Source organism: Drosophila nasuta, chromosome 2L (assembly GCF_023558535.2).
Source record: "Drosophila nasuta strain 15112-1781.00 chromosome 2L, ASM2355853v1, whole genome shotgun sequence".
In the NCBI taxonomy this organism is placed as follows: Eukaryota; Metazoa; Arthropoda; class Insecta; order Diptera; family Drosophilidae; genus Drosophila; species Drosophila nasuta.
Genome location: NC_083455.1, coordinates 21052472 through 21077201, shown reverse-complemented (window position 1 = coordinate 21077201; position 24730 = coordinate 21052472). Strand labels below are relative to the sequence as shown.

At 43.0% G+C, this 24730-nt stretch overlaps 6 protein-coding genes across 7 annotated transcripts; 4 read left to right on the top strand and 2 right to left on the bottom strand.

Annotated features, from left to right (window-relative positions):
* Positions 1–1836: 1836 nt before the first annotated feature.
* On the top strand, positions 1837–11181 carry LOC132796606 (uncharacterized). The gene is made up of 5 exons (XM_060807846.1): positions 1837–3633; positions 6912–7015; positions 8241–8357; positions 8417–8892; positions 8953–11181. Exons 2-5 carry the CDS (start codon positions 6914–6916, stop codon positions 9362–9364), a joined length of 1107 nt encoding a protein of 368 aa, XP_060663829.1. The 5' UTR covers positions 1837–3633; positions 6912–6913; the 3' UTR covers positions 9365–11181.
* A 346-nt stretch (positions 11182–11527) lies between these two features.
* Positions 11528–12978, bottom strand: LOC132796624 (protein farnesyltransferase/geranylgeranyltransferase type-1 subunit alpha). The gene is made up of 3 exons (XM_060807870.1): positions 12572–12978; positions 12159–12519; positions 11528–12096 (listed from the first exon to the last, which is right to left on the bottom strand). The coding sequence occupies exons 1-3, from the start codon at positions 12708–12710 to the stop codon at positions 11619–11621; spliced, it is 978 nt and encodes a 325-aa protein (XP_060663853.1). The 5' UTR covers positions 12711–12978; the 3' UTR covers positions 11528–11618.
* An 87-nt stretch (positions 12979–13065) lies between these two features.
* Positions 13066–14655, bottom strand: LOC132796616 (uncharacterized). Its single transcript, XM_060807859.1, has 2 exons — positions 14262–14655; positions 13066–14192 (listed from the first exon to the last, which is right to left on the bottom strand). The coding sequence occupies exons 1-2, from the start codon at positions 14398–14400 to the stop codon at positions 13300–13302; spliced, it is 1032 nt and encodes a 343-aa protein (XP_060663842.1). The 5' UTR covers positions 14401–14655; the 3' UTR covers positions 13066–13299.
* Positions 14656–14777: 122 nt separating this feature from the next.
* LOC132796571 (tubulin-specific chaperone D) lies at positions 14778–19039 on the top strand. Its single transcript, XM_060807794.1, has 4 exons — positions 14778–15816; positions 15876–17024; positions 17097–17971; positions 18033–19039. Exons 1-4 carry the CDS (start codon positions 14883–14885, stop codon positions 18639–18641), a joined length of 3567 nt encoding a protein of 1188 aa, XP_060663777.1. The 5' UTR covers positions 14778–14882; the 3' UTR covers positions 18642–19039.
* On the top strand, positions 18984–22279 carry LOC132796589 (putative apoptosis-inducing factor 1, mitochondrial). 2 transcript variants are annotated; one of them, XM_060807812.1, is made up of 7 exons: positions 18984–19375; positions 19482–19735; positions 19821–20126; positions 20187–20301; positions 20360–20609; positions 20670–21484; positions 21546–22279. In XM_060807812.1, exons 1-7 carry the CDS (start codon positions 19246–19248, stop codon positions 21947–21949), a joined length of 2274 nt encoding a protein of 757 aa, XP_060663795.1. In that variant the 5' UTR covers positions 18984–19245; the 3' UTR covers positions 21950–22279. The 2 variants fall into 2 exon arrangements, with proteins under 2 accessions (XP_060663795.1, XP_060663805.1); XM_060807822.1 differs by having other exon boundaries at positions 18987–19375; positions 19482–19519.
* A 257-nt stretch (positions 22280–22536) lies between these two features.
* LOC132796598 (calphotin-like) lies at positions 22537–24698 on the top strand. The gene has a single exon (XM_060807835.1). The coding sequence runs from the start codon at positions 23013–23015 to the stop codon at positions 24684–24686; it is 1674 nt and encodes a 557-aa protein (XP_060663818.1). The 5' UTR covers positions 22537–23012; the 3' UTR covers positions 24687–24698.
* The last annotated feature ends 32 nt before the right edge of the window (positions 24699–24730 follow it).

The window sequence follows — 24730 nt, the reverse complement described above, 5'->3', positions numbered from 1 at the left end:
GTCATTTTTTTTGTTTTGCGTGCTAAGAGCTGTGGGGCTTGCGTGATTCATGATGCATGTGGCAAGGCGACTTGTTTGCCAACTCCAATGCAACACCCAACATTCTTCTTTTGGCGCGTCTGTATGTCTATTTTAATTACTGTAACTGAAACTGGAGCTGTAACTATGACTGTGTCTGTAGCTGGCAACTGGAACTCGAATAGTTTTTGAATGTCGCCACTTAAAGCCAATAAAAATGTCAATCTCGTAGAGACTCGGCTAGAAACACGCACACCTCACACCGCATTCCATAGCGACCTTGAGCCGACAAACCCCCTGCAGCAATTGGTCATCCATTTGAAAGTGGTTCCATCCCCCTTCCCCTGGGGTCAAAAAGAAATGTCGATTAAAATGATTTTCGGCTGCTGCCTCACAGCTGTGCGGCATAAACAAAACAAATGAGCATGAGCGGAGTAAGAGAAAGCAAGCAGCAAAAGAGAGAAAATAAAGGAGAGAGTGGGAGAGAGAGAGAGCGCAAGGTAGGATACGGTATTTGAAATTTATTATTTTGAAGTTTGTGTGGGATTGGATTCCACATACATTACTCTCCTTTCTCTCTCGCCGGCGACACGTGCACCTCGTGATGGCGGCGCTATACGTGGCGTATACGTATTGCGCTGACGCCGTGGCCATTTTGCCAAATGTGTTTTGAAAACGCATGCAAAATTGCCGCTGCCGCTGTTGTTGCTGCTTTTGGGGTGTACAGTTGCGCTAAGCAGCGCAGCGTGGCCAGCGTGAAAGCAAAGCAAGCCGAAACTCCCTAGCCCATGGATGTGAAGGAGTCAGACGGGGGTTAGAGTTATGCGGACATACACTCGGACGATTATTGTCGTTGTTGTTGTTATTGCATGCAGCAACAATGCCGAACTCTGCTGCTCTCGCTTTCGTGGTCTATGCGTTCGCTCTCTTTACTGAGAGAGTTGCAGAGTGAGAGCGAGCCAGAGCGAGAGAGAGTGACAGTGACAGTGAGAGTGAGAGCAGCTGCGATGTGCGATGGGCAACATGTGAGCGCGCAAAAACACAAACACAAATGCAGGCGGCATTTACATGTGCTGGTAACATGCATAAACAACTGGCCAGCATAAAACGAAGACACAATACACTAATAGGGTAAAGGGAGTAACTACTTAATATAGAGCAATTATGATTTCTAATAAATAAATGAAATGTTAATGGATAAATATTACCATATTTAAATTGGAGTATTACTTGCTTAAGACATGTTAGGCCATAATTATATAAGAAATGTAATGAAATATATATTCAATTACATGTTACAAATTTAAGAATTCTTTGGAATGAGAATTTTAGTTTGTGGCCTAAAAGTAGGCAACGAAAATTGGGCACATTTCCCTACAGCATTAAACTACGGCAAATTGGCAGCTTCAGCTTCAGGTAGCGAACGTGGGCAAGATGATTAATAAGATTGTTTACCTTAAGGGCGATGGCAAGCAGCCTGACGTAGTCGAAGCAGCCACAGCGAGAGTAGGAAAAACAAACCGACACGCAAAACACGAGACGAGGACGAAGACGAGAGCCGAGAATAACGACAACGACAACGACAAGAACGACAGCGACAGCGACAACGAGAAGAACGACAACAACGACAGCGGCAACAAGAGCACCAACAACAAAAGGCAGGCGTCGGCAATACGACGATGACGACGACGTTGCCACGTTGCAGTGTCGATTCGCAACACTCACTCACACACACACACACACACATACGTATATTCGCATACATGTACATAATTATAGAAACTTGTGGCAACATCTGGTTGTGCTCCTTGGATTCAGAATCAGTTCGTTGTCGTCAGTCAGTCAGATTAGTTCGGTCTCTTTTGCGAATAATTCCAGAACCACAGAACACAAACACCTCTTCTACATCCAAGCACCACACACAGCCACAACGAATTGGAACGCATTGCAAAAAAAATATAAGAAGAAAGAAAAAAGGGCAGCAGCAACGAAAGTTAAACACACACAATAAAATTAAGACAAATTCAATTTCATCACGAGGCGAGAGTTAAAGTGTGCGTGTGTGTGTCTTTGATTTGTGTGTGCTTGTGTGTGCGCCGCGTGTGTGTCTCGTGTACCCTCGTGTGAGTGTGTTTGCCTTGCCTCTGTGTGTCCAAGTGGCGCGTCCTTGGAGCAAGCCAGCCTACCATATAACTTGCAACTCTTTCTGAAGTCCCCCCCCCCCCCAAAAAAAAGCAGGCGCCGCACAAGGATACCCAAGGCAATTACAAGCAACAACAACAGCAACAGCAGGAGCACCAGCAGACAGCGGCAACAGTAGTGAGTACAGCTGCAGCAGTAAGCAGAGTAACCGCAACCTCAACCAGAACGACGACCACAAGCTGAAGCTGAGGCTGAAGCTAAACCAGGCCAACAACGCAGAAAATCAATTTTCGTGAAAATACATAAATTGGAACGAAGAAAAAAAAACGTACTTTCAAAAGCGAGCGAGCGATCGAATAAGCGACAAACGAAAAAGTGTGAGTGCAACAACAAGAACAGCAGCAGCAGCAGCGGCAGAAGAAATCAACAGAATTGCCATCTCCATCAACTGCTACTCTGGTCGTCCTCAGCCGCCATGCTGGACTAGCACACGCCTGTTGTTGTATCTGCTGACGATACACAATACTACAAGCAAAGCAAAGGCAAAAACAAAAACAGAAACAGAAAATCACACAAACAAAGATACAAGAAGCAACAACAAGAACCTAAACAACAAAATCGGGCTTGCCTCGCTGGTTAGGCCTGTCTGTGGAGGAGGTGCAACGGGGGGCCAAAACACAACAACAACAACACACACACATACTAAACGACGCAAGGGTCTCGGCAACAACTCAATAACAATAGCAGCAGCAGCAGCAGCAATAGTAGTCAAAGCATCCGCAGCAGTCGCAGCAGCAACAACAACAACAACAACAGCAGCAGCAGCAACAGAACTTCAATACTTCGCAATCGCATACAAAATCGCATCGTGTGTTCGTCTTCGTATCGGATATCGGCCTGCCTCCATTCATGAAGGCCTAACCAACAGAAGCTGACAGACAAAAAAAGACATACAAATTATATCAGAGACCCCAAAAATAACTACGGCAAGGAAAAAACAACCAACAAACTAACAAAATCTCAATAACAACTAATTAAAAATAAATATTACAAATTACTCAAGAACAAATTTTTGAAATTCATAAATTCGAAAAGCACTCGACAAAAAGAAACAACAACAAAAATTTATAAATAATAAAAGAGCATCTGTGATTCGCATATAAAAATAATAATTATAAAATAAAACTTATTTTCATACTGCACGTTTTTTTCCAAAAACTAAAGAAAAATAACAAATTATTTAAAAACAAATTTTTAAAAATATATAACCAACATTTGCCATAACTATAAAATTTAAAAAGCTCAACTATTAATAAAAGCAGCACAACGGATTGGTAATAAAGGGATTGCCAGCACCGCAGCAACCACATCAACAGCAGCAACAGCAGCAGCTACAGCCACAACAACAACCGCAACAACAACAGCAGCCGCAACAGCAACAAATTCATACAAGGTCAACGGATTTAATATTTTGTAAGTGCTTTCACTGCATTTGATAACCAAACTCTCAGCATTAGTCCCATATTTATAAGAAATGCATCATCCAAGTTCTTTTACAAAACTTGCATTGCATTCGCAAATTATTGACAATGTCGCACAGCATCCCCTTCTCCCCCTTCTGCGTCTCTGGTATGCTGTGTGTGAGCACATGTGCATGTCAATTAGTACTTTCTGTTCGCCCATGAACATCATGCTATATCGAGAGTATCTGCAGAAAACAGCAGTTTTATCGAAGGATCGAAACGCAAATACTCTTTAAAAATGCATCAAGTTATTTAGAAGTGACCTTAATATTTTTAAATAACAGTTCCTCATTCACAATTTTAAAATTATCAGTGCTGTAAGATTGAATGAAGAGAATGAAGAGCTTTGAAATTACATTTTTTAATAATAATATTTTTAAATAACAGTTCCTCATTCACAATTTTCAAATTATCAGTGCAATAAGATTGCCTTTGAGAGCCTTGAAATTACAGGTTTTTTTTAATTTTCTTTAAAGGTTTTCAAAATTAGTTGTACAAAACATATTCATACGCAACAATAATTATTAATTTGTATAGTGCATTGTTAATAATGTTTTTGTCACAAATTCAACCCATTTAATCACTTAACTAATCCTGCGCCAAACTGCGCTTGACAAAAACTAGTTAAAAAACGTTGCCTGCTTTTAGGCGACATTTAAAATTGATCCTTCTACCCGACAATTAGGCTACCAAATCATAATAAATTATAAAAAATATTTATATTGTAATAACATGAAATGCTATAGGTTGTTGAAGCACGGTAATAATATTATTTTAGTTAGAAACTTCATTCAATAGGTAGCTCTATCCAACATGAACTTGCTCATAAAAAACTTAGAATGTTGTTAAGCAAAATCAAAGAATAACCAAAAATACACAACATGACAATATGCCGCACGATCCTGCTACCCTATAGTTAGGGTATTCGAAATTAACGCATCACAGGCACCGCACTGCAATAATTGGGCCAAAAACAAAAATTAATTGGCTGGCAAGTGCGACGCGCACAGCGGGAGCTATGGGGAATAGCAATGGTAATGGGAATCATTATAGGATTGAGCCATAGATCTGAGAATCGCAATCGCAAAGGTAATCGCATTCAGTCTGGCGACGCGCCTGCGTCTTGCCGACGTCGCCGTCGTCGTTGTCCCCGGGGTGCCACTGTGCGAAATGTCAACGGTATTTTTATCGGCTAAGTAAACAAAACAACAAAAAAAAGTAGCGGTAATATGAACAGATGTTCGGTCGGGTCAGTTGTCTCTGATGATAGCAATGCATCTACTACATACAATCCCTGACGTGCACACACACACACATACATCTTTCAGCTAACACCTGCCACCTGCCTCGATTGTTCGTCTCACAACTTGAACATCAGATTAGCAATGCTTTGTATTGATTTTGTATTATAAGCACCGCACAAATACGTCTGTGATCCGTTCCGGAGATGTCCTTCCCCCATCCGTCCGTCTGCATTGTCTCCTTTTACAGCAACATGACCGTGTCTGAGCTGTACGTGCAAATATGCAGACACATCTCGCCTCTGTCCGAGTGTCTGACCCGACCTGCAGCTGCGTGTCCCACACAAATACACCTACACACTCACACACACCTACACTCTGAGTAGAGTGGCTGCCTCGCACATCCATAAGTATTCGAGAACATGACTAATACTAATACTCAGACTAATTTCAACACGCCAGCTATGCAGAAAGGGCATTTTGTTATTACATATTTGCGCCGCCTTGTTGGGCGTCGTCGGTGGCTTCGACACAAATAGCTGGTAATAAATAGTCATAGTAACCCAGTAACAGGAACTGGAACTGGAAAACAACGGCAAAGACAACGTCAATATTATATTCGCTGTTTAGGCCAATCAATCACATCATCCATCAGTCAAATAGTCAAGCAGCCAGCACAGTTAGCATTTAGATAGTCAATCACCGAAAGAATAGTGTGAGGGGACAAATATATTGCGGTCGCAAACATCATAGATATATGTATTTGAAATTAAAGACTATGTCTACTTTTTGATTTTTCGCGATCGTTTACACAACACCCCCAAAAAGCTGAAGATATTTGTGGTGAATAGCGAAGAATATCATGGTGAAATTGAGAAGACTGGCTTATGCTTGGCTTGAAGGAAAATAGATCGACACTTGGTAACAGAGCGCGAGCTTAAAGAGTCGGGTTAAAAGTGAAGTGGGAAGAGTACAAGTGAGTGAAGATCTCGAGGGTTATATTATATTATATTACTAAATAATATTAGCTATTTTTAGTACTAACCAATAGAGAACATAGAAAACTTAACCATTAACTTTGCTCCATCTTAAAGGTGGTCGATTCGACTCCTAAAATTCTTGATAGAAACTAAGAGCTAGCTCAAGAAATATACACTTGAAACTACATCTTGTGGGTTCCAGAAATACTAAAATTCTATTTATACATATGAATATAATTATTGTTCCATAGGCTTCAACCAAACCAACTTAAATTAGGAAATTTACAATTTATTTTGTATCTGAGGAATTTCATGCAAAGGTATTAGGCAAATTAGATGCCGTAGCTAACTTATAACATTTTTTAATAGTTTTGGAATTCATTAATTTTTTTTGTGCTAATTAACTCATAATTAATTTGTCTATTTTACATTATGCCATTTCAAAAGTATTTTATATCACGTGTAGAATTCATAAATATTTCATGGATTCTTTAACGTTGAAAGCGAGAGTATTATGTAAATGAGATGCCAAAGCAAACTGTTAAATTGCTCCAGTTAACGTGTCATAAAACCTAATTGGTTTCGACTTGAGATAGAGAGATGATGGCACTCGGATCGATTGATTATGACGAAGGAAGTTACTTATTACATATCCGAGTTGGGAGTGCTGTCAGCGGATATATACTATTAGCTCAAAATGACAACATCATCGTCAAAATTGTATCTGTCATCAGCATTGGCTTTGCATCTCTTTCCCCTAACCGCATTTGATTGTGGGCTTTTTTTCTTTTTGTGGCCTTGGCTGAGGCCAAAACGTGAGACCTTCAAAAGGGACACGACGTGGGCGTCATTCAAAAATAGAAATAAAAATAATAATAGAATAAACCTACTGCACTTAGACTTGATAAACATTTGCGATTATTAAATGCTCCACATCGCATAAATAATGTTAATGTAATATTCATATTTCAATGTATTTATCTTTTGGTTTTTTTTTTATTTTACAGAAATGGAAATCATTCCTGAAGGTAGACACTTTCGTTTGGTGCATGAATCAGAGCTTCCAGAAATTTTGGTAACTTTAGAACGCTATCTGCCGGAATCATTAAAGGTATGTTCTTCCCTCTTCCCTCCAGCTTACTCTTACAATTCAGTATCTTTCATCTAGTTGAAGAGCGCATAAATAAATAAGTACGAGTATTTTTTCACACTAGACACGCCCCGTTTCTCAGATAATTTAAGCAATTGTTGCTGTTGTATAAACGGAGTTGCAAGTTACGAGTTGCGAGTTGCCAGTAACCAGGGCTGGGCCACATAGACCGCAAGTCATGCAATCTCAAACCTGTGTATCTGTATCTAAATCTGAAACTGAAAGAGACCCATCGCTGATGTTTGACCTGTTTTCGCTGTTTACGCCCGTTTCACTTCAATTTGTGAAATGCCCTCGCCATTTTGCGCCCATCCCTCGCTCCCAAGTTTGCATTCGCCATCACGTGTTCAAGTTCGCCTCGTGCTGCTCATGCCGTTGCATTGTTCGCAACGCCTTGTGGCAAGCGGCAGCGGCAAGTAGTAAGTGGCAAGTGGGCAGGCCCCTCAGAGGAGGGTGGCAGCTCGACAGCTAAACTATTTGGCTTGGCACCAGTTTCAACAACAATTGGGCCGACATTGGAGTTTGCCTCCTTGCCTTGCTGCTTTGCTGGTTAAAGTTTCGATTTTTCGATTTATACCATGCTATATATACTATTGTATATACACGTTCATATGCCAGGGGGAGTGCTAAAAAACGAGGCGAAAACAATTTGCTGCCATAAAAACGTACACTAATTTTGAAGCTAATCCTATTACCAAGTCTGACCTAACCCCGCTTGGCTCCGACACCGCCTACCCCGGCCTATTATATTAGCAGCATTTCAGCAGAACAGCTCAAATATTCCACGTAGAAATAAAATTTGAATAGTGTATAATCAACAGCACGGGATCCTGTGTTATTAAAAGGCATCTTTGGAATGCAGTTTAGTTGCCCTTTGAATTTATATTAAAATAAAGGCAAGGAATGGAAAACGATTTGTTATATGGATAATCAGTAAAGTTAATTGCGTACTTTATTTATAACAAAGTACCCACAGAACATGGTTCATCAACATTTTAATAGGAGAAAGTTTGAAAAGAATGTATAAGGAAGTTATAGAAGTTAGAATAGTATTATTATAGTACATATAAAACAAGTCCTAACTGCGAATATTCCAATTTATTTCGGAAGCTCTCTCAAAGTGAAATATTAGGTAATATATTACATAAAAAGATTCATATAAATTATACGTATTGTTTGCTTGCAGTTTCATCAAACCATTAAAACGTACCTGAATGATCGTATTTGGGATTTCAAGTTTTATGTTGCTAAAGATTGGCCCGAAAAACCGATAATATTACATTTTCCAGGATGCACGCTTACGGTTAGTATAATCGAATAGCATAACCATCAATAAATAACAATCATATAACACTTGTTTAGCCCTACAACAATATATACCAAGCTTTTGGCATATTTTGTCCATCCGCACAAATCGAGCATGTCGATCTGATGCGCACCGAAGATGTACTTATAGATTGGCAGAAGCCATTGTACCTGAACTTTACGCACATCGCAATTATGAATCGCCTGGATGATTTCTATTCGAAAATTGGGCTGATGGAGCGACTAAGTGGTGATATCTATGTGTGTAACAAGCTCAACACGGACCTCGAGCTTGACCCGTTGCCCGATGATGCAGAGATGCGACTGCTGACACTCGACAATGTCCAGGGCATACACGATTTATATCCGGCCAATGAAATCGAATGCGTCAAATTGTTTGATATACTCGTGCGTGTGCTGCCCGGTTTGGGAATCTTTCGCAAGGATACCAACGAGCTGGCCGCATGGATGGTCCATTCATACTATGGCGCAATGTTTTCGATGCAAACACGTCCAGACTATCGACGCATGGGGTGAGTGGACATCAGCGAATAATTTATGATAGAGTTTTACTTATACTTTTCGCTTTGCAGTTATGGCATCCGTCTGGCCAAAGCGTTGACCCAGCTTGTGATTGAGCGCGGCTACACACCGTTTGTTGTGATACGTCCACATAATGATGCCTCGAGGAATCTGTATACGAAACTGGGCTATGTCAAGGCATACGAGACATGCCGCGTCCGCATGACCCCCGATTGCTATGAGGACAGTACTGTGGGCACCATCAGTAACACATCCTATGCCAAGTTTCCGCCGCTACCTCAGGCCAACGACGACGACGAGTGTGTCGTCCAGCTGCGTCGTGTGAAGCAAGTACCCGGCGAGAGTCAGACTGTTGACGACGAGGGCATCGAGGATATGTTGGCTGAAAAATGTGATATCAGCAACGATGAGGCTAGAGAGCGTAAGACCACAACTGATGAGGGCATCGGCGAGGATAAGTAGAACAAAAACAAAACAAAAAACACATAAAACAAAAAAAAAAACGAAAACAAAAACAAAAACAAAGCGGCTCCAAGAGCTTTGCGCCCCCCTCAATAACAGAGAGTTACAGATTGAACGATTGAATGCTATATATACACTTATGGATGATACGAAAAAGAAGTAAACGGAAATATATGGAATATGTATGTATGTAAAGTTGTAAGCACCTAGATGTAGGCACCTTTAGGGGACAGGACAGGATTGTGGCGTCGCGTCGTGTCGATTCAACTCGAAACATTGCAAGGCACAAGTGGCGTTAATTTTTTAACAATTATATTAAAAGCTAAACAAAACACAAATGAATAAGAAACCGAAACAGAAACAGAACAGAAGTTTATAAAGTATCTACATAGTATTTACATTTATCTATGTACGAGTATATTTATAGATGGTAAATGAAGCTTCCTCACACAAAAGCGCAGCGTGTTTTCAGTACGATCAATTTGCTAATCGAGACGAATGTTAGTCAGAAAATGATTTATTTTATATACATTGAAAACAATTGAAAACTAAATACAAAAAAAAAGACATAGGTGAGTCTAATGAATTCTACGTAATGAACTAAACAAAAATAATAAAGGAATAAAATGTACACCACGGAGAACACGCTGGAGATCCGATTTTAGAAAAGAACAAACACAAATAATGAAAGAAATTTTTAATTTTTTGCTAAAAATGCTTTTACAAAATGAAATCCAACAATTGTAGCAAGACGATGACGGCTAAGTGCGAAACAAAAACAAAATCATGGAGCGTATAAATTTATTATAAACTATATATATAAATATATCTATATATCAAATTGTTAAAAAAAAACACACACACACAAAAACAAACTAACACAACAACAACCAGAACAACTCACTCAACTACAAAGATAAACAAAAATAACTTCTCTATGGCTCCACGCAAACTCAGAACAGGTAAATCAATTATGTAAAATGATAAAACGGTTTTGGTACCAAATATTTTACGATACTCGTACACTTCTCTATTTGTAAATGGGCCATGTACAACACTCTACTCCCTCCCTAAAAATCTTTATAGTAACTCTACTTAGCTTTTGACGATTTCAATTTAATATTTTATTTGATTGTACTCAAGTGAACATCTCAATTAGCTTGGCCCAGGCGAGATAATGCTTTGATTTTGAAAATACATTTGGATTTATAGGCTTTTTCAAATTTATATATATACCCAAAATGACAAACAAAAACAAAAGCGTAACAAGAAAAGAAAAAACTAAACAAAGTGAAGAACAACAAAAAAAAACACAAATATATATTTTACTATTACGAAATTTTATTAAACTATATGCAAAAAGAGTACTTAATGATTTTTTGCTCCTACATAAAATAAATATTTTTTAGCCGAGAAAGAAACAAATGAATGAATGAAAATAAAAACACGCCAAAGATGTCTTCTGCTTTATTTTAAGTACGTACTTATTATGCAAAGGTAGGAAATAATTAATAACCATGGCTACAACTTGATTACACAAAACTGCAAAAAGTTTCTCAAATCGTTGAGCGCCGAGTAATAATTCATTTTTGCCTTTGCCTATTGACAATTTTCCATTATGAAAACTCAAAAAAAATATACGCAACAAATCAAATTAAAAATGACAAAAAGAAAACTAAAAGAAAAATTAAAAAAAAAAAACAAACAAAAAAAGAACACGTTATATATTACAACTGCTATATTGTATGTACTCGAACTAAACAAAACTGATGAAAATGAAGCAAATTTAAATAAATACCAATATTGAGACAGCAGCACTCCGTCCTCTAGTTTTTATCCCACTGCAGCAGCGAGAGATAATAATTGGCGCATAGATAACAAAAGAAAAAAACTAACTTAGAATGCGCTCACAATTATCTTGTTAATTGTTAATGAAAATTACGTGTACAAACACACATACTACACAACCTCGATAGTTGAACAAATATTGGGTAAGAAACATTGGAAGTTGCCTTGGCGAGGCTCTATTCAAAAAATAGCTTAACAATCAGACTAACTCGTAAAGCGTAAAAAGGTAAGTAATATTGTACAATCATACCAATAGAAAGTTTAAGATCGTCGATTCAATATTCCAGAACAGTCAAAACACTTTACCAACTGTTATGGTCTAATATGGTATGTATTTTCAGTATAAACGAGGTCTGCGGTACGTACATTGTTTAAAACTCAGCATAAGCGGCGCGAAGTTATTACTCTATTGCGTTGTCGAAGGCTTGCTTAGCTGTGTCTTCAAATGCTCGGCCACATAGCTCCAGTACTTGCGCCTAATGACATCATGTTTGCTGGCCATGTCCTCACACAGTGTGTAAACTTTTTGAGCCAACTGATTGTTCTCGCTGGCCTGCTCTTGATACAAATCGATCAAGAAGGCGAGCAGATATGGAGAACGATTGCCGGCCGTGTAGAGACCCTCGCTAAACTGCACCACTTCAGGGGAGCTATTAAGCTTTCCACTTGGACTCTGACGCAGTACGCCCACCAAATAGTTCCAGGCACTTTCGTTGTTTTTGATCACACGTATGTGATTCATAGTATATAGAAGTTCACGTTCGATCACCTCAGGTGTGAAACCCAAATGCTTCAACACAAAAAAGCGCTGATTCCAGGCGGAATTATTACGTTGATCCTCGCTGATCAAACGATTCACAAACTCCAATTCATCATCGTAAAGACTGCAAGCAAAAAAACGTATTGAGTTGCAAAATAATTAAGAAGTAAAGAACCTAACACTCACTTAAAGGTGCGTATGGCCCACTGACGGTGCTGCCAGGCATGATAGTTTTTGGCATTGCCATCGTTGTCTAGTGCATTCTGTGTCAACTCGAGCTCCCATTGAGCGCAGTTCATCATCTGAACGATGACGCGTCTATGATGCCAGACTTGATAGTTTTTGGCATTCTGTCTAATCACATCGTCCAGATAGTCCAGTTCATCCTGTAAATCGGCATCAAGTTCCCGCAATATATCGCGTCTATATTGCCACACAGTATAATTGGCCGGATTCAAGTTGAGTGCTTCTGTCGTTAGTTTCAAGGCACGTTCCGACTTTTCGCCTTTGGCGATAATCGCTCGCATGTAATCAAACACCTCACGAACTATAATTGTAAGTGATTAAATAATTATTCTCATTTAATATAATGTACCTACACTTGGGACTGTAGGCTATGGACACCACCGGATTGGGGCCATCGTCCTGCGGCAGCGGTGTCACATCGGCCCAATCTTCGCGTTCGCTATACGGCAACCAGTCGGTGCCCAAGTTCTCCTCGTCCGAACTGTCGCCCATCTTCTTGTGTATAATAACTAATTAGGTAGCGCACTCGCACACAACTGCACAATTAGGCGGAACACAGAAAAATGGTGGTGGGATTTTATCACACGGCAAACTCGATAATTTTCAACAATTTACGATTGTGCTTCCCATGCACTTTTAGCTTTGAAAACGCAACAGCTGACTCATCTATCATTCACAACGCACAACTCAAATTCACAATGCGCAACTCTACATTGGTTTGCCATTCACAACGCATACCAGCGAACACTAGCTTAAATTTAAATTGACAAGTAGGATATTTTAGAATTAAAATGAAATATATAAGTTTACAATGGCATACGTTGTTCGTTTTTTTTTATTACAAAAAAATTTTACACTAAGAACTGTAAAAGTCTAACACTTATAGCTATTCGAAAAGATAAAGATGCAATCTTATATTTGTGACTACAAATATGATGGATACGATAGTGTATATAAGAATGTTTTTGCGGGGATCTTTGTAATATAAATGTTAATGTAAATTACTTTTGGATGAAGCCAATTAATAACTGTTACTACTATGAGATGTATACAATTGTATATACAATAAAATTCTGATCTCTTAAAATAAAGGCTCATTCTCTATCTTAACATCACACTCTATAATGGAACACTGAGCAGCATAAATGCTGCCATTAGTTTGTGTGTTGTTCCCATTGTACTTAGAGTTAGCCTGCTGATGAAAGCCATGATTAGTTGACGCTGGTGCTGGGATTAATTTGGGCAAACTTGGCGAACTCTGTTGGATGGTTTCCCGCTGCATATCCTGCTGATTGAGCTCCATTAGTAAACGACTAACTTCTGTGCGGAATTTCATATTGTTCAGCGTCGACAGCGTTTTCATATGCGGCAGCAGACTGACAAGAAAGTTATGATCCGCATCATCTTTAGCCACATCGGCAGCAGCAGCAACAGCTGATGTTGTTTTTTGGACTGGGGCTGGGGACGTCGCTCGGCCATTCGCACACCTGTATGCATCTGCGGAATTCCTGCGATATCGCGTCCGCTTCGCTGTCGGCGCTTTTGGCAGTGGTGATAACAATCCGGGTGAGGTATGCATATCTGATCGATTGTGAGACAATGCAGTGGACATATCGTAGTTGTTGTGCTTGGCTACTGATGACATATCGGAACCCGAGTCAGGGCCTGTAGCGTCGGAAGTTTCTCGCTTGAAAATATCACCCATGATCTCAAAGTCAAACGAATCATCGTTGTCCACATCTATGACAAAATCATCGAGTTTCTGCAGATCAGCGCTCTCATTGCAATCGCTGTCAATGTTAAAAGGCAAAGGTGCAAATGGAACCATTTGATCAGGATCGAAAATATTGCGCAGGAATTCCAGAGGTCGAAAGTAAGGCCAGTTGGAGTGATCAATACTTCGCCGCTGTATTTTGCGCACTTCGGCGCGATAGCTGTCGCGCAATCCCTTGAAGCGCTTCTTGCAAGTGCTCACTGAAATAATATAAAATGAATAAAAAACAAAAAAAATACATACACATGTATACCAAAAGATAAGCATACCATCAGTTCCCATAATAGAAGCCACCTCGTCCCATTGCATGTTGCCCACATCTTTGCGTTGTGACAACTGCATGGTGGAGTCCCATAGCGCACGTCTTCGTCCCACCTCGACGATCAAACGATAATTATCCAGTTTCATTGCATTCAAACGAATTTGTAGCGAATACAAAATGGGAAAGTTTTGCTTGACTGCGTGTAAACAAAAATGCAGCGTTTTTAGCCAGGGCTGGGCTGCAACGCCAAAGGCACACACGATAAAACGTGATATTACGTCTATCGCAGGTAGTTAATTAAACACCAAACATAAATAATCGAACACAATCTTGAGAAATTCTTCAAAAGCTACAAAATAATTATGAAGTGAACCCAAAAGTACCAGGGACACAAAATCTTGTATCGTACTCAAATCGCTAGAATAGTATTGCAGAACGATAACAATCACATTGCCATCCCTGGCCATAACAGCTGTTTGGGCTATCGATATTGTGAATCATATTTGCGTGAAACGATATAGAAACGAAACACTGAAACAGTAGGGAAACCGAAACGGTTCAAGTTGTGCTTTGTGTTTGTTGTGCCGGCTGTTTGAAAATTCCTTGATTTATTTAATAAAACGCAAGAATGTTGCAAAGCGACGATGTCAAGGATGAAGATTTGCCGGCGAACACGCTCGAGCTATTCTCTGAACTGGACCAAGTGCTGGCCATGATTGACGCCATGAAGCCCATACAAGACCGAAGCTTTGAGCGTGAGTTTGAGCAATACACCGAAGTCTTGTCGCGCTACCAAGAGCAGCCCCATCTGCTGGATCCCCATTTGGAGTTGCTGCTTTCGCGCCTCCTAGGCAAAATCAGACAATCGGAGTCGGCAGCTGGTGAACGAGATGCTGCATTCAAGTATTTGTATATTATTAGCAAAGTGCGCACCTATAAAGTGCTTGTCAAGTTTATGCCCCACGAACTGAGCGATCTGGAATTTGTGCTGCAACTGCTGAGTCAACAGGATCCCAAAGAGTTTGCCAATTGGGAGACACGCTATGTGCTGCTTCTCTGGATGTCCATCCTGGTGCTCAATCCCTTTCACATGTCTCGCTTAGATGCGTATGCAACAACGCCTGTTAACAACTGTGTGGTGAACCATGTGAATATGCCGCAAGCTTCCTCCAAAATGGAACGTATCTTTGAGCTTTGCAAGCTGTATGCATCCACCAACGACACCTGCAGCAGCATGGCTGCCTATTTGTCGGCAAAGTATTTTGTGCGTGCAGACATCAAGGACTTGTATTTGGAGCGTTTTCTCGACTGGGTCATCGAACAGCATCAGGCTGACACCTTGCAGGTCAAGTTCGGTCAGCTGGCTGCTGTGGCAGCTATACTAAAGCATGGCAAGCGCGAGGATTTGCTGCCATATGCGGACAAACTGTTGCAATGGATTGTGGCGTGTCAGTACAAGGATGTCAACGATTTCCTCAAGTACAAATACTACGTGAAGATTGTGCAGCGTCTGGGGCTGGTGCATTTGAAGCCACGCATTGCCAGCTGGCGCTACAAGCGCGGTAAGTAATCAACTTCACTTCATAGACTTTTTAATTATGTATATATGCATGCTGGACAGGCACACGCTCGTTGGCCACCAATCTGGGGCAACAGTCAGGCGCTACTGGCAACGCTGCTGCAGTGTCTGGCGCTGATGATGATGCTGCTGGCGATGGGGATGAGATTGTCGTGCCTGATGCTATCGAAGATGTGATTGAGGAGCTGCTGCAAGCGTTGCGCAGCGGAGGGAACGATGTGCGCTGGAGTGCGGCCAAGGGATTGGGTCGCGTCACTAATCGCCTGCCCAAGGAGCTAGCCGATGAAGTGATTGGCTCCGTGATCGACATACTTAATCCACTGGAGCCGCATGAGGCGTGGCATGGCGGCTGTTTGGCTCTCGCTGAGCTCGCCAAGCGTGGACTGCTGTTACCTTACCGCTTGCGGGAGCTGGTGCCCTTGCTGATGCAAGCGCTCTTCTATGACGAGATGAAAGGTTACATGTCGGTGGGGCAGCACATTAGGGATGCCGCCTGCTATATGTGCTGGGCATTTGCACGCGCCTACAATCCTGATGATCTCAAGCCATTTGTGCAACAGATCTCATCGGGTCTGCTAATTGTGGCCGTCTTTGATCGCGAGATCAATTGCCGACGTGCGGCGTCGGCGGCTTTCCAGGAGAGCGTGGGTCGTCTGGGCAATTTCCCCTATGGTATTGAGATCTCCACCACCACGGACTTTTATTCCGTGGGCATACGACAGAGTTCTTATCTAAACATCAGCGACTTTATTGCACAATACGAAGAGTATCGCCAGCCGTTGATTGATCATCTGGTGCAGCGTAAAGTGGGACATTGGGACTCGGCTATTCGCGAACTCACAGCCAAGGCGCTGCATAAGCTAACGAATCGATCGCCCTTGTACATGGCTGCTGTGGTCATGCCACAGCTGCTGGCCAAAACAGATACTATTGATGTGAATGCTCGCCATGGCTGTGTGCTGGCCATGGGTGAAATTACGCTGGCTCTCAGGCAATTGGAGCTGACATCCTCTGCAGAAGGTACCGTTTATCTGTCCAATCAACGCATTGCCGAGTTGAACGAACTGATTCACACATTTCTGGAGCGTTGCTGCTATCGCGGCATGAGCGGCGAGCTGATGAAGCAATGCACTGCGAACTTTATACGCAACTGTAGTTTGGCCAAGCTGCCCGTTACTGAACAGTGTTTAGGTAAGTAGACATTAATCTTTTAAAAGAAATGAATATACATTGACTTTATTACTTTATCACTTTGCTTAACAGGCAGCTGGCAGACTGTTATCGACATGTGTCTAGTGTCCAAAACGACACAAATCCGAGAATATGCCGTGGATGCGCTAGCTGAACTCTGCACTGCTTACTACTGTGAATCCTCTCGCCACACTGAAAATGAGCTGGTCATCAATGCGTATTTGAAGGGCGCCGACAATGATTTAGAGGAGCACATACGCATGGGATACCTAGCTGCGTTAGGTGTGCTACCCGCATTTATGCTGCGACCACACTTGAGCGCAGTGCTGGACAATCTGGTGAAGCATTCGCTGCCACCACAAGTGGCGCACGAGGAACACGAAAATGTGCAAACCTATCGCTGGAGCGAGGCACGCAAGGAGAGCGTGCATGCTTTAAGGAAACTGGTTCAAACTGTGGGATACGAAACCAGCACCGGAGATTCGTTTGGCAATCGCCAGCACTTCAACAAAGTCATTGAATGTCTACTGCAGGGATTGGATGAGTACACTTTAGACAATCGTGGCGACATTGGCGCTTGGGTGCGTGAGGCAGCAATGACGGCGCTATATGAAATCATCACACAATGTCCCAAGGAACTGTTGTTGCCACAGCACGTACATCAAACAATGGTTGGCTTCATGCAACAGGCGGTGGAGAAAATCGATCGTACTCGTGGTCTGGCTGGACGTCTCTGTTGTCGCTTGATACACGTCCAGCCAGCCATTCCCCATGTACGTGATCACGAACGTCTGCTCGAAATATTCCCCAGCGATGAGTCGTCGGTGCTCTGGTTGTTTGCGGATCATACATTCCCCCTATTTTGCGAGCTACTCGCTTTACCCGCTTATTCAAAGCGAGTGATGTTGGGTCTAAGCGCCAGCATTGGACAACTCACAGAGTCACTGGTAAGTAGTCAACGATGTAATGTCCTGTTCTTCTTTTTAGCTTACACTTAATATTTTACAGATCAAATACGCCTCCACAGCGCTCTTCCAGTTTATGCGTTCGCATGTGGAGATGGTGCCACGTCTCTGCGCCGAAATTGTGCAAAACTTTGAGGCACATCTGCTAAACGAACGTGTCACGTATCCCATGCTTAGTTTCCTCGAACGCATCATCGCCTCTAGCACCATTGATGCAGTTTTGCATGATGAATCAAATCCGTTTGCCGAGGACATATATCGTCTGCTTAATCTGGAGGTCAAGGGCTACAAAAAACTTTACAAGACTGCGAGCAGCATAAGCGCGTTTTGTCAACTCGTCCAAGTGCCTCGCTTGAGCAAGCGGGTGCTCTCCAAAATGTCAGTATTCCTTGGACTACAGCATGTGCATGTGCGCAAGACAGCAGCCACAAAATTGTATGAAGCCTTGGCGTTACACGGCGATGTTACTGAAATACCCGAAGATAACATGGATGAAATCCTCGCTTTGCTATCCGAAACCGATTGGACGTTGCCCTTGGTTGAGGTGCGACCGCTACGCAATGAACTGTGCAATCTCATGGGCATAAAGCCGCCAGTGAGCGGAGCATCTGCTGCTGCTGTGGCCAAGACATCAACTGTGCCCGATAAATAAGCTAAAAGAATTTAATTCCCTTTTTATTTGACACGCACTTTTGCACAAACATAATATAGCATTTATTTATCTGCCTTGCTTAATAAATATGAAAAAATATTAAACACCAAATTTGAATTTTGTTTCTTTAGAATACATATAAGAGCATTTACTAAACTGCCTGTGCCTAATAAAAAATTCTAAATAAATTAGTAACTCGAATTTGTGTTTTTTGAATTTCCGTTTTTCCGAGTAGCCCTGGTAAGCTGGAGCCAACAGTGTTTGGCAACTCTCACGTGCGTTTGCTCTGTGGACACCAGTGCTGCAAAGCGCCAAACAAGTGCATTTGGTGTGTGATAGATAGTGATGTAAATTAAAAGTTGTGTTATTTCGCATTTAAAACAATGTGTGTTGTCATCCATTATCATCAAAAGTACTTGCAATCATATTCACTCTGAGAAATAATTCACTTGCTGCGAGAAAACAACAGAAAAATCACCAATTTATAGATACTATATAGAATACACACACGTTTCTACTATTCGTTGTTACACAAGAAAAGCCAATAGAATTCAATTCAGAATAGAGTTGTTGTTGTTCTTGTCGTTGTTGTCAAATCGGTATTATGAGCATTTGGAGTGTACGATGTTTGTGTCACAAGTTCTGTCGGCAGGCGCACATTTTGGCCCACAGACGCGTCATCAGCCCGCCAACCAAAACAGCACAGCGTCTCCAGCTGGCGCTCCTCAACAGCGGTAAGTTCAATTCGTGGGCATCCACAAAGTGAGGTTATGTGCCACCCGGCATGAGTTGTAATTTAACAATTATTAACTGAATGACTATGGTTTTCTTATCTCACAGGCAGCGCGCGGCAGGCACACAACAGTTTATATCAAATGGTAAAGAAACGCACTCTCGAAGCGCGCACAAAATTACAAGCAAATAAGTATCCAAATCATAATGCCTGCATGCGAGTACCCAAAGCGGTTGAGTTTGTGCCCGAAGTGGACGATGAGGTTGCTCAGAGTTCAGTTACTAAGCTACACCACAGCAGCGAAGTTCAAGCGCAGCATGGCCAGAGTTATAATACCTTTCAAGATCCCCACTTCCGATTGGTATTCCTTGCAAATCATCCATTTCATTTTTACTACCTTTATACATTAACAATCTTACTCAATTAATCTTTTCTGTGTATTGCAGGGCTATGCTGACACACGTTCACACTCCACGGCCCAGGATGTGCTCAAATCATCGCAGTGCGAGAAGCCATCGGAGCCTGTTAGTAAAGATGTCTGCAAAGAGACGCCCGTAGATCCCTGCGAGGAATTCAATCGTTTGCGTCGCGAAACTGCTGCCGAAATGTTTGGCAGTGGCGGCGACTGTGCAGGTGGAGCAGGAGGTGGTGGCGGTGGGGATGATGACAAGAAGGCAGCCGAGGAGCGTTACAAACAGCTGAAGCTAAAGTGCCTTGTGGGTGCACTAGGAGCACTGCTCGCTGGTGGCTTTGTATGTATAACAAATTCCTTTTCCTCCACACATATATTAAAATAATGATATATACTCCAGATTGCTTGGCTGTTGTCGCGCGATTCCAAGAAAACGATTGTCGACGAAAGCGGCGAAATCATCGACAATTCAGAAGAGGCGCTCAAACGTGCCAAGATCTCTGGCCTCATAACTAGTAGGTAGTCTAAGGACGATCTAGACTAGAGCTTACTAAACCTAATCCCTCCTTGTAGCACCTCGCAGCTCGGACAAGTTGCCATCGTCGGTTCCATATTTGATCATTGGCGGCGGCACAGCTGCCTTCTCCGCGTTTCGTGCCATCAAATCGAACGATGCACGCGCCAAGGTGCTGATGATAAGCAATGAATTCCGTAAGCCTTATATGCGACCACCACTCTCCAAGGAACTGTGGTACACACCCAATCCCAACGAGGATCCCATCAAAGACTATCGCTTCAAGCAATGGACTGGCTCCGAGCGCAGGTAATTAAATTGATCTTGACTTTTTCTTCCTATCGCTAATTCGTTTTTCTCTCTGTGCAGCCTCTACTTTGAGCCGGAAGAGTTCTTCGTGGATCCCGAGAAGTTGGAGAGCAGTGCAAATGGAGGCATTGCCGTTGCCCAAGGATTCGCCGTGAAGAAAGTCGATGCACAGAATCGCATTGTCACGCTCAACGATGGCTATCAAATTGGCTACGAGGTGTGCCTAATTGCCACCGGAGCTCAGCCAAAGAATCTGCCCGTTTTTCGCAATGCTCCTCCCAGTGTGCGCGAGAAAGTGATGGTCTATCGCACACCCGAAGACTTTGATCGACTGCGTCGCTATGCGCGCGAGAAGCGTTCGATTACCATTGTGGGTAATGGTTTTGTGGGCAGCGAGCTGGCGTGTTCGCTCGCCCACTATTCCAAGGAGAATGGCGGGGGACGAGTGTATCAGGTGTTCCAGGAGAAGGGCAACATGTCCAAGGTGCTGCCCAACTATCTGAGCAATTGGACCACACGCAAAATGGAGGCGCAAGGTGTCTGCGTTATACCCGACGCCAGCATCAAGTCTGCAAATCGTGATGACACCCAATTGAGGCTGGAACTTAACAATGGCATGACGCTGCTGTCGGACATTGTGGTGGTCTGTGTGGGTTGCACACCCAACACATCGATGGCTGGTCCCTCCAAGCTAGAAGTGGATCGCAGCTTGGGCGGTTTTGTGGTCAATGCCGAGCTGGAGGCACGTCGTAACTTGTATGTAGCTGGTGATGCATCATGCTTCTATGATCCATTATTGGGTCGACGACGAGTGGAGCATCACGATCATTCGGTGGTCTCTGGACGCTTGGCAGGCGAGAATATGACCGGCGCAAGTAAGTAAATTCATATAAATGTAAACTTACTTTGCATTTAACTGATTTCCTTTGATTACAGAGAAACCATATCAACATCAGAGCATGTTCTGGTCGGATTTGGGTCCCGAGATTGGTTACGAAGGCATTGGCTTGGTCGACTCCTCGCTGCCCACTGTGGGCGTCTTTGCGCTACCCAGTGATGGAGATAAACGTGCTGACACTCATAATGAAGTGTCCGCCGATTCGAAAACAACAGATACTGTGATCAAGGAGGGCAGCACCGGGGCCGATGTCACCTGTGATCCCAATGAGGAGGCCAACTACGGCAAGGGCGTTATCTTCTATCTGAAGAATGACAAAATTGTGGGCATTCTGCTGTGGAATCTATTCAATCGCATTGGTCTCGCACGCACGATCATCAATCAGAACAAGACCTACGACGATCTGAATGAGGTCGCCAAGCTGTTTGAGATTCACACGTAGTGTGGCCATTGCACATGGAGATGGACATGGAGAGAACGAAGTAATACCCTATTTGCTATTACTATTGACTACTGATGCAATCATCCCAAAACGTTTCAAGCCAACCAGATGATGTATGTAATATATGTACAGCGAGAAAAGCCACGACCAGCTGGAGATATAGAGAGAGGCAACAGAAATTTAGTGTTAATTTTATTATTTTGGTACAAATTGTTGTTTTTAGTGTAGAAGGACAACGCACACAGACACAGCGGAACTACATCTATGGCACGTTGAACTTCGATGATTATAAGAAGCAATATTTGATTAAATCGCACGTCACTATATTAAATGATAAGCGGCATTATTCTCTCCTCCATTTCGCCGAATACTTAGTTTTCCTTTAATTTGTTAAGCGAAATTTTGTTATGGCTGCCATATAGACCAAAGTGCAAGATGTCCCTAAGCTGCACAGTTAATTGTTGTACAAATAAATTCGAAGACATTTTTCTACAAACGTGCAAAATCTTGTTTCGCAGAAATGGATCATAAAATCTTGGCCGTACCTTTTGCTACTAATCCGAATAAGGATTCGGATTTACCTGTGCCACCATTATTATGTCGTTTGCCCGTCATTAAAATTGGGATATTTCGCGGATTTACAGTCTGCGACGGCAGCTGTCGCGGATTAGCGATTTCCACCAATTGGCAGGTAGACGCCCGTAGTCCTTAGCGATCCTTAATTCGCCAGGTAAATCCTTTGAGCTTCTATAAAATCGCGGCGCGCAGCTCAAGCAGCATCAGTCACATCGCATCCAGCAAGTGAACAACAAGTCACCAAGTGTTCCTCATCGCAACCAGTCAGTGAAAAAAGTCACCAAGTTTCCAAACCGTGAAAAAAGTCACCAAGTTTTCGAACCGTGAAAAAAATCACCAAGCTTCCAAGCCGTGAAAAGTCACAAATTTTCCAAATCGTGAAAAAAGTCACCAAGTTCCCAAACCGTGAAAAAAGATACCAAGCTTCCAAGCCGTGAAAAAAATACCAAGTTTTCAAACCGTAAACAATTAATAAAAAAATAAAAATATGAAGAGTGTTCAAGTGATCCGCCTGCAGCCTGATGAGTGGCAAACTCATGATGCCGGCGAATTAGACGCAGCTGCCGCATTGCTTATGCTGCGCTATCAGTACAACATCAAGATCCAAAGAGTTGGTGCTACAACTGAAGATTCCGACGATACGAAGCCGCCATCGCCAGCTCCACCGCCGCCACCGGCTCCGGTGACAGCCACTGTCGTGGTGCCCAAGGCAGGCATCTCTGCTGCAGCCGTCAACAACAACGGGAACGCAAAGGTAATCTTGGCGGGTAAACCAAATCTGGTCATCATAGCCAAGCCAAAAGCAGCCACGGCTGCTGCACCATCCAATATGGTGGTTATCTCCAAGCCAAAGGCAATCATTGCTCGCCGAGCTCTGCCGGCTGCTACTGTCAAATCATTCCCAGCTTGTGGTCCGAAACCAACAACAGTTGCTGCTCTCAAGCTATCTCCAAAGGCTGCTGCTGCTGCTAAGACAATTACAGTTGCTGATTTTAAGCAAGCTATGATTACTGGTGCCAAAATAATTCCAGTTGCTGTCCCTAAGCACATTACAATTGCTGGTCCCAAGCCAGTTCCAGTTGCTGCTCCTAAGCCAATGGCAGTTGTTGCTCCCAAGACAATGGCAGTTGTTGCTCCCAAGCCAATGGCAGTTGCTGCTTCTAAACCAATGGCAGTTGCTGCTCCTAAAGTTGTGCCAGTCGTGGCAACCACATCGGCAGTTACTGCTCCCACAGTTATTACAGTTGCTGCTCCTATTGCATTGCCAGTCGTCGCCTCCACATCGGCTGCTGCTGCCGCCAAAGCAGCTGAACAGGACTACACTACACCCAAGGATCAGATTCGTCCAGCTGTCAAGGTCGCCTCATCGCAGCCGCTGAAGAAACGCGCTTTGCCGCCGTACTTGCTGCGTTACGCCATGACTCCAGACTGTGCCACAACTGTGACCGACAACATCAACACTACTCAAGCTGCTCCCAGCACATCTCAGGCTGCTGCTATCACTGAGATTCAGACTCAAACTCAAGCTGCTGCTACCACATCTCAGGTGGTTGTCACCATTGCTCAGGCTGCCAACACAACTCAGGCTGCTGCTCCAGTTGTTGCTGCTCCGATTGCTGCTGCTCCGAAGATTGCTTCTGCTCCGATTGTTGCTGCTCCGATTGCTGCTGCTCCGGTTGCTACCACATACCACGTTGCTACCAGGAAATCTGTGGCTGCTGCTGCTGCCAAGACCCAGATTGCTGCTGCTAAAACTCAGATTGCTGCTACCAAAACTGAGATGGCTGCTGTCAAAACTAAGATTGCTGCTGCCAAAGCTAAGGTTGCTGCCACCACCACTAAAGCTGCTGCTGCTGCCAAGCCAGCTCAGGCTGCCGCTAGCACATCTCGTCGGGCAAGCACTTCTCTTCCGGCATCTCGTGCCGCTTCTCGCGCTGCCTCTCGTGCTGCCAACGCTTCTGGATCGGCCAGCACTTCTCGTGCCCCAAGCACTTCTCGTGCCCCGAGCACTGCTCGTGCTGCCACAAACGGCACACGTGCCACTGCCGCTGCCGTGGTCAAGGCCAAGGACAAGGTGCATGGCAATGAGTGCAACGCTTCGCTGTTGAAGTCGTGCCGCAACATGATTCGTGAGTTCCTCGAGAGTCAGAATGCCTACTAAATTGGGTTTGACTGGATTTGATTTGATTTCACTTTTTATTTTTT

Coding starts and splice junctions, on each gene's coding strand:
- LOC132796571 (XM_060807794.1), top strand. CDS start 14,883: ATGTTGCAAAGCGACGATGTCAAGGATGAAGATTTGCCGGCGAACACG. Junction 15,817..15,875: donor CAGCTGGCGCTACAAGCGCG/GTAAGTAATCAA, acceptor CATGCTGGACAG/GCACACGCTCGTTGGCCACC. Junction 17,972..18,032: donor GACAACTCACAGAGTCACTG/GTAAGTAGTCAA, acceptor AATATTTTACAG/ATCAAATACGCCTCCACAGC.
- LOC132796624 (XM_060807870.1), bottom strand. CDS start 12,710: ATGGGCGACAGTTCGGACGAGGAGAACTTGGGCACCGACTGGTTGCCG. Junction 12,520..12,571: donor CATAGCCTACAGTCCCAAGT/GTAGGTACATTA, acceptor TTACAATTATAG/TTCGTGAGGTGTTTGATTAC. Junction 12,097..12,158: donor TGGGCCATACGCACCTTTAA/GTGAGTGTTAGG, acceptor TTTTGCTTGCAG/TCTTTACGATGATGAATTGG.
- LOC132796598 (XM_060807835.1), top strand. CDS start 23,013: ATGAAGAGTGTTCAAGTGATCCGCCTGCAGCCTGATGAGTGGCAAACT.
- LOC132796589 (XM_060807812.1), top strand. CDS start 19,246: ATGAGCATTTGGAGTGTACGATGTTTGTGTCACAAGTTCTGTCGGCAG. Junction 19,376..19,481: donor GCTGGCGCTCCTCAACAGCG/GTAAGTTCAATT, acceptor CTTATCTCACAG/GCAGCGCGCGGCAGGCACAC. Junction 19,736..19,820: donor AAGATCCCCACTTCCGATTG/GTATTCCTTGCA, acceptor TGTGTATTGCAG/GGCTATGCTGACACACGTTC.
- LOC132796616 (XM_060807859.1), bottom strand. CDS start 14,400: ATGAAACTGGATAATTATCGTTTGATCGTCGAGGTGGGACGAAGACGT. Junction 14,193..14,261: donor TTCTATTATGGGAACTGATG/GTATGCTTATCT, acceptor ATATTATTTCAG/TGAGCACTTGCAAGAAGCGC.
- LOC132796606 (XM_060807846.1), top strand. CDS start 6,914: ATGGAAATCATTCCTGAAGGTAGACACTTTCGTTTGGTGCATGAATCA. Junction 8,358..8,416: donor TTCCAGGATGCACGCTTACG/GTTAGTATAATC, acceptor ACACTTGTTTAG/CCCTACAACAATATATACCA. Junction 8,893..8,952: donor CCAGACTATCGACGCATGGG/GTGAGTGGACAT, acceptor TTCGCTTTGCAG/TTATGGCATCCGTCTGGCCA.